General features: G+C 43.4%; 1 protein-coding gene across 1 annotated transcript; it reads right to left on the bottom strand.

The window, feature by feature from the left end:
• Positions 1-1,036: 1,036 nt before the first annotated feature.
• On the bottom strand, positions 1,037-1,626 carry LOC102857930 (60S ribosomal protein L7a-like). The gene is made up of 2 exons (XM_006886803.1): positions 1,453-1,626; positions 1,037-1,396 (listed from the first exon to the last, which is right to left on the bottom strand). The coding sequence occupies exons 1-2, from the start codon at positions 1,624-1,626 to the stop codon at positions 1,037-1,039; spliced, it is 534 nt and encodes a 177-aa protein (XP_006886865.1).
• Between the last annotated feature and the right edge of the window lie 7,096 nt (positions 1,627-8,722).

The following is an 8,722-nucleotide window of genomic DNA, read 5'->3' as shown; positions in this document are numbered from 1 at the left end:
TACAAAAGTTATACAGGAGGTGTCCAGGACTTTCGTTCATAGGGTCGCTATGAGTCACCTGCAACTCGACGGCACTTAACAACACATAGCAGAGAGAGAGAGAAAGAGCAAGGAGTTGGCCTGGTGGACCAAAAGCCATCTCCCAAGCCAAAGGTGGGTAACTCTACTCCATGGCCCTCAGGCCTGCCTTTAATTGTTTTTGGTGAAACAGTCTTCTAGGTCGTGTAACCCTGGTATGTCCACTTGCTGTGCAGAAGTGACTCGAGGTTGCTGTGAAGCCGAATACTGTTATTCATGGTGGACAGTGTTTGGTGAAGCTCCCTGATTAAAACAAGCTTGGAAGCAGGAGTGGCATCCACATTCACAATAGCTTGCCTCTGGAAACCCTATGAACCTGGAGAAAGGATGAAAGTTATACAGGAAATGTCCAGGACTTTCATTCATAGGGTTGCTCTGAGTCACCTGTGACTCGATAGCACTTAACAACACAACAACATGCTTCCAGTGGAGATCTTGTCTTCCAGCTCACTGACTCTCTGTTTCAGGTCTTCAGTTCTACTCTTTTGTCCTACTCCATATAGGATACTGCTACCATTTTGGTCTAAATATTCTGGATTGCATTTTCATGCTTTTCTGTTATTTCTAGTATTGTGCTGGCTGTACCCTCTCTTTCTTGAAATGATTTTTTAAGTTCTTGTACCTCTTTATCTATACTATCGATTCTTTCTTTCTTTCATCTTTTCCTGTAGCTGTTTAAGTTGCTCCTTACCAATATATTTCTTCTGAATTGTTGTCTCTGGGGTATTGGTTCTCTCTCTCTCTCTCTTTTTTTTTTTTACGGTGGAATAAGTTTATTCTTATGTACAGAAGAGTCGGTGTGTACATCAGCCCAGTTTGGTGGCGAGTTCTTTGGCCTTGGCCTTCTCCAGCTTGGCTATGTGGGCCACTGACTTGGGCCCTAGGACGTTGCCTCCCCAGTGAAGGTGGATCTCATCATATCTGTCATTGTAATTGGTTCTGATGGCTTCTACCAGCTTCACCAGAGCACCTTTATCTTCACCTGTGTGAAGGCAACAGTGGTGCAGGTCTTCCGGTGGATGAGGTGGCCCAGCCTGGCCTTGCCCTTGATGATGCAGTAGGGAACACCCATCTTCTGACACAAAGCTGACAGGAAAACCACCAGCTCTACGGGGTCCACGTCGTGTGTGATCACCACCAGTTGGGCCTTCTTGTTCTTCACCAGGGTGGTGACTGTATTCACCCCAGCTCGGAGGACAGGGGATCTCTTGGTGGGGGTGTCTCCTTTGCCAGCAGCCTTCTTCTCAGCCTGGGCCAGCAGCCTCTGCTTCTTCTCCTTCTTGTTCTCTGGTAGGTACTTGTTGGCCAGCTTCAGCAGCTGAGTAGCGTCTGGCAGTCCAAGGCCTGGGTTAACTGGTTAATGGCGGCTGGCACCTTGAGTCGTTTGTAGACGATTGCCCTCTGCTGTTGCAGCTGGATGTAGCAGGGCCATTTGATGAAGCTGGTAAGGTCCCTTTTGGGTTGGATGTCCTGCCCTATGCCCAAGTTTTTGGGTCTTTTCTCGAACAGGGGATTCACCACCTTCTTGTCCTCCTGCTTCTTGACCATGGCGGGTGCTGGGGCCACCTTCTTCCCCTGGGGCCACCTTCTTCCCCTTGGCTATCTTTCCTTCAAAAAAGAGAGCAGTATTTGTTCTCTTAATGGCTTCCATTGTTTCTTCCATCATTTGCATCTTCTTCTATAGCTATTTAAATAACTTCACATTGACATATTTCTTCTGGTCCTCTCTATCTGGGGTATCCATTAGGTCTGCTTTTTTAGGAGAAGGGTTATTTTATTTTTTTCATCATGACTGAGGCAGATTGCTGCTTTCTTGACATTTTGTGAGTTTTTTCAAAGCAGTTGTTAGTTGTTGTAACTATATGACCCAGAGTATGAAAATTATTTATGAATGACCTTTATATTGTGCTCCCTTCTTGGCCCATGATATAGCTAGACATCAGTGTTTCGCTCAAGATATCTGAATGTCAGAAGAGGTAAGTCTGTTCCCTTCCAGAAACTGAGTCTTGGCCAGACTTGACCTGGCCCGGCCCCTTACACTTGAACTTAAGGGGCTCCATGTAGCATAGCTAAACAATAGCTTTTCACCTAAAGTACCTGTGATATTGGTGCTCCTGGTACCAGGCATAAGGGGTGGCAGTTGGGTGGTCTCCAGGCAGTGGGGCAGCTGGGTCTCTAGGTGGCAGGCAGTGGTCCAGTGCCCCGGGCAGTATTGTTGTCTAAAACTACAGCCCCTCAACCTGGCAGGCAGTGGTTCTGTCAGGGTGTAAGTGCACCTGGGCTGGGCTGCAGCCTTTAACAGGGGAAGCAGTGGTTGGAAGACACTCCCAGCCTGCCATGCCACACAGACCTTGGCATCTTGCAGCAGAGCAAAGGTTAGGTCCCCCAACAAGCGCAGGTCTTGTGAGAGGCTTGAATTTGGTGTTGGTGGAGAGTATTGAACAGCCCAAAGACTGTTACAAGAACAAATAAGTATGTCTTGGAGGAAGTGCACCGAAGGGGCTCTCTGAGATTGTCAAGGAGGATGAAAATTCATCTCATACTTAAGGCATGCTGTTAGGAAGGGAAAAAGACTCATACTGAGAAAGATGAAGGATCACAGAAAGAAGTAGACCTTCAACAAGATGGATTGACACAGTGACTGGGGCAATGTGCTCAAGCATATCAAAGACCATGAGGATGGAATAGGATAGGGCAAGGTTTTAATCTGTGGTTCATGGACTCACTATGAGTAGAAGTCAACTTAACAGTCCCTAACATCCATACGTCTTATGGAACAGGACTTCTCCACAAGGTTTTATTGGCTGTGATCTTTACCAAAGCAGGTCATCAACCATTTCTCCCACCAAGCTGCAAGGAGAGATCAAATCTCTTGCTCCACCCAGGGATTGACTTCATGAATGTTAACAGGACAAACAGTGTCGAGGGAGGTGGTATGTGGGAACTCTCTGTAAGCCAAAGCTTCTCTAAAAAAGGAAGTCAATTTATAAAATATTGAAACCATTTGTGAGAGGAGAAAATATTTTTCAAACATTTCCTAGGATATGTGTTAACAAAAAAAAGTTTCTTTACTACATCTAATCAGACATTAGAGTCAAAGTACTGTGAAAGACAATGAAGACAAAATGCATAGACCAGTCTTATTACACAATAAATTTCCCAGAAATATATTTGCATCCTTTTAAAGAAGTCAATCTGTACTAGGTTTAAGTCTGTGTGAGTAACCTAAGCCAGACTCACTGGATTAAGGAAACAACGCCCCCCCCCAAAAAAAAATCTTAAAAAAATTAATCTGTGCCAGCTGCATCATCTCAGATATATTTGAGTTCTTTGTTAACACCACTACCCCCAATCTGTGTTTAAAGGGCCCCCTCAAAACAAAACAACCCACTGTTCTACAGTGGATTCCAATTCATAGTCAACCTGCCCTGTAGTTTAAGGCTGTAAATCTTTACAGAGGCAGAAGCTCACATCTTTCTTTCTCAGAGCAGGGCTTTAAAGCACCAACCTTTTGGTTAGAGCCAACTCCTTTAACCATTCCGCCGAGAGCTTAAATTATTGCCCAAGTTTGTTGTGAAGTGAAAAGCGTGGTACGGCCAGAGCCACCTGCCTCCAGTGCAGGCCCTCTACTCCACAAATCTGCTCTGGGTCTTATCCTATGATGACAAGGGCAGCCTGCTGTGTTGTGGGCGGGCAGGATGACTGTGAGGGAAATGTTCTTGGGCCCCAGAAAGGCACAGGGCGTACCCCAACTTCCCAGGGTCACACCACCCTGGGCGGGCCAGAGACTTGGCCAAAGCTTCAATAGCATGCAGTCTTACTAATGAAAAGTTGAATTGGGCCGCTGGGTTGGCAAGGTGAGAGCAGGAACAAGGGAAAAGGGGGGAGGGAGCCAGGGAGGATAGGTCTTCCAAGGAAGGAAGAGCCTGGGGCCTGGGAGTGCAAAGGAACAAGAGAGCTGGGCGTCAGATGACTTGGTTGGCTTCTAGCCACCAGGCACAGAATTCATAGACTCTACACATGGGTGTGGGTGCTTGAGCAAGACGAGACCTACTCTTGGGGGGGGGGCTGTCCCCCTATTGAGTGAAGCCTGGCAGCTCATCTACTTAGGAGGCAGCAGAGAGGGTTTTGAGCAGGGCCAACACACTCCAAAGGGGGAGTCAGAAGGCGCAGAGACGGTTTGTTGCATTGGTTCCCTGAAAGTATTTGCAGGAGTGAATCTGTGTGTAGCTAAAATAAACACCACCGCAGCTCTTCTTGAGACCCTGGGCTCTAAGGGACATACTACCTCACATTCCAGTCCCCTAGAGTCTGTCCCTTTGAAGACACTGGAATTGGGGAATCCCTGGGGTGAGTCAGAGCCTACCTATTGCACCAAAGGAGATTGCCCCTCTTTCTCCCTCAGAGCAGCTGGTGGATTCCTTCCTTCAAGTTGGCAGCACAGCTCCTTACCACTGGGCCACCAGAGCTCCCTTAGAAGCAGCATGTAAAACATCTGAATCACACTGTTCTACTGTTTGCCTCTCCAGATCTTCCTTCTTTCTTTTACTATTTTTATTGTTATTTGAGTAAAAGTCTGCAGAGCACACTGGTTTGGTTGGGTTATTTTTTAAATTAATTTTAATGAAAGGTTCCAGAGACATTGGATTTCCATTCATTCATTGTTGCACATTTTCCTCCCTGCCCACACTTCCCCCCAGGTTCACTTTTCTCTTTGAAAAGAAAAAATTATTTCATTGTTATACAATCTCTCCCTCCCTACCCCCGCCCCAGTCCACTCCACTATGCAGCTCTCATTCTGGACTCTTGTCATGGCAATAATACCTAATCATATAATCCTTCTAAACAGTTCTCTCCCTCATCTGTTTCAATGCAGTATACATTATCTATCCCCTCTTAGTTTCCCCCCATTATTTATCCCCTCTTTTCTTAGTTTCCCCCCAACCCCGACATCAGTCCCACTGTTATAAAACAGTGGCACTACACAGTATTTGTCCTTTGATGACTGAGATATTTCACTCAGTATAATGTCCTTCAGGATCACCCATTTTGTATAATATTTCATGAATTGTTTTTCTTTTTTTATAAATTGTTTTTCAATGCAGCATAGTATTCCCCATTGTGTGAATATACCACAGCTTCTCTATTCATTCATTTGTTGATGGACACTTGGGCTGTTTCCAGCTTTTTGTTATTGTGAACAAAGCCGCAATAGACATGGGTGTGCATATATGTCTGCTTGGGTGGCGGTTATGGTTTCTTTAGAGTATATTTCCAATAGTGGAATTGCTGGGTCAAATGGTATTTCTATTTGCAACTTTTTGAGAAAGCGCCATACTTCCTTCCACAGTGGCTGCACCATTTTACACTCCCACCAGCAGTGAATAAGGGTTCCAGTTTCTCCACAACCTCTCCAGCCTTTGTTGCTTGCTGTTCTGTTAAATTTTGCAATTCTGACTGGGGTTAGATTATATCTCCTAGTTGTTTTGATTTTCAACTCTCTTAGAGCTAGGGATTTTGAACATTTCTTCATGTGCTTGTTGGCCATCTGAATGTTTTCTTTGGTGAGGTGTCTGTTCATATCCTGTGCCTATTTTTCAATTGGATTATTTACCTTTATCTTTTTGTGGTGGCACACTGGTTTTCTATTGCATAATTCATTCACATTGTTTTGTGACACTGACTGCAATCCCACATCAAAAGAGCACGCTTCCCACTCCTCGTGTTTCCTGCTTCTAGTCCTCCTTATTTTCCTTTCTCTTCTTTCTACTGAGCTTTATCCTTGGGCAAATGTTGTACTTTCAGTCTTGTATGGTTGATTATCCGAAGGACTATAGGGGTGATTTCAATTTCAGTCTTGAAAAGTAGCTAAGGGCCAGAGCCTTAGGGGCTCTACTAGTCTGTATCAGACCAATAAATCTGGATTTTTAATTTATTTTTGTGATTTTGGGGGGCTTTGTTCCCCAGTTACACTCTCTCACCCTATCACAGACCTTCTATTTTGATCGCTTTCACATCAGATAATAATGACAGCTGGGTAGCATCTACTTCTTCTGGTCTCAGGGTCTTGGAGATAGAACTTCATATAGCTCCATAGGTCTTTGGATTAATGATGTTGCTATTATGTGCCCCATCGAATTAGAACCAACTCAGTGCTGACCCTCCAGTGGTTTTTCAGAGGCTGTAAATTGCGTGACTACAACATGTAGTAGACAACCGCAGAGACAATTGAGGGCAGTACAGGATTAAACAATGTTTTGTTCAACTGTGCAAAGGGCCCTTGTGAGTTGGAACTAATTCCTAAAAACAACAAGGACAGTAATGAAGTAGCTGATTCGGGCCCTATTCATCAAAGGGGAACAGAGTACGCTTGTTGGATAAGAAGGGGAAAGAACACGGTCAGGGAATTACAATACTGTCACCATCTGAACCCAAAGGTTCTACGCATCCTCCCTAACACAGCATCCAGATACAGTGAGCATGCCCATGGGTTGAGATATGAATACCAGGCATTATCTTTGAATTGTTCTTATTAAAAATACTTAACCTCAAAATGAGCAGAGCTTTAAATTTAAAAATCAGTCGGCAGAAAACATGACAGATAGAATAATAAACCAAATGACATATAAAGAAGCAACTGGTCAACTCTAGATTGGGGTACATTCTGCAGACAATTCGCTTTAGTTTCCTTAATGTTGTATGGTTGTTGTTCAAGTTGAATTTGACTCATTGTGACTCTCTGAACAACAGATCAGAACCCTGGCCTATCCTGCACCGTCTTCATCATCTCTGACACACTTGAGACCTTTGCTGTCATCATTGGGTCATTCCATTTCATTGAGGGTCTTCTGTTCTTTTGCTTTCCACATAAGATGTCCCTTCCAAAGGAACAGCCTCTCCTTACAATATGCCCAAAGTATGTGAGATGAAGCTCCACCATCTTTGCCTCCCAGGAGTACTCTGGCTGCACTTTCTCCAAGACATGTGTGTTCATTTGGCAGTTCTTGGGACCTTCAGCACTCTTCTCCAACACCACATTTCAAATATATCAGTCCTTCTTCTGTCATCCTTATTCACTGTCCAGTTCTCAGATGCATAGCAAGTGATTGAAAAGGTTCATCTCAGTTTTTAACATCATTGCTCCACAGTAATTTGGAGATGACAGCAGACTTTCCCATTGTAACACATCTTTTGATTTTTTAATTTTTTTTTACTATTGGCATCAAGGATGTTGATCATGGATCCCAGTAAGATGAAATAATTGACATTATAAATAATTTCTCCATCTATCATAATGTTGCTTATTGGCCCAGTGCTGAGGCTTTTTGCCTTCTTGATATTGAGATGCAAACTATATTGAAGGCTATAGTCTTTGATCTGCAACAAGTGTTTCAAGTCCTCCTCATTTTCAGCAAACAAGGATGTGTCATCTGCTTAACACAGGTTATTGATGTGTCTCTCTCTTATCCTAATTCCCCATTCTTCTTTATAAAATCTAGCTTCTCAAATGATTTGCTCAACATACAGATTGAATATTGTTGTTGTTAAGTCCCATCGAGGTGATTACAACTCATAGCAACTATAAATAGGTCTAAAATCTCCTATCCTACTCCATCATTATCGTCCTGGACACATTTTAGTCCATTGCCTCAAATACTGTATCAATCTCTCTCATTGAGGGTCTTCCTCTCCTTCACTGGCCCGCCATCTTTCCAAGCATGAACCTCTTTCTAAGTAATAATAGCCAGCTTCACCTAACAACATGTCCAAAAATATGAGATGATGCTTTGCCATCCTTGACTCCAAGGAACACTCTGTCTGCTCTTTCTCCACGACATGTCTGTGTTCTTTTGGCTGTCCATGACATAATTTGCACTCTTCTCCAACACCATAATGCAAATGCATCGATTCTTCTCCTGCCATTCTTATTTACTGTTGAGCTCTCAGATGCATAACAGGTGACTGGAAAGACTGTGGCTTGAATCAAGTGCACCTTTTACTTTTAAATAACATCATTGCTTTTCAGGGCTTTGGAGAGATCCCTGACAGCCGACTTTCCCAATGTGATACATCTCCTGATCTTCTGACAGTTGGTACCAATAGTGTTGACCATGGTTCTAAGCATGATGAAATTGTGGATGATTTTAATCTTTTCCCATCTATCATGATTTTGCCTTTTGGTATACTGGTGAGGATTTTTTATTTCTTGATGTTGAGATTTAATCCATGTTGAAGGCTGCAGTCTTTGATCTTCTACAGTAAGTACTACTGGTCCTTCTCGTATTTAACCAAGTTGTGTCATCTGTGTAATGCAAGTTGTTAATGAGCCTTTGTAAACCTAATGCTACAAGAGTATTCATAAAGTTCACCTTCTCAAATGACTCACTCAGCATACTAATTGAATAGCTATAGAAAGAGGATATGGTCCTGATGCACATTATCCCTGATTTCAAACCATTTAGTGTTCTATTAATCTGTCCAGACAACAGCTTCTTGGTATAGTTATGTTATTGTTGTTAAGTGCTGTAGAGTTGTATGCAACTCATAGCGACCCTATGAACAAAAGACCTTTACACTTGTATAAACTTCCATCCTTTCTCCAGGTTCATAGGGTTTCCAGAGGCAAGCTTTTTTGGAAGTGGAT

The sequence above is a fragment of the Elephantulus edwardii genome, unplaced genomic scaffold (genome assembly GCF_000299155.1).
Source record: "Elephantulus edwardii isolate Elephantulus edwardi_28Jun2011 unplaced genomic scaffold, EleEdw1.0 scaffold00051, whole genome shotgun sequence".
Classification (NCBI taxonomy): Eukaryota; Metazoa; Chordata; class Mammalia; order Macroscelidea; family Macroscelididae; genus Elephantulus; species Elephantulus edwardii.
Note: the sequence above shows the minus strand (reverse complement) of the source record. Positions and strands in the feature narration are given on the sequence as shown.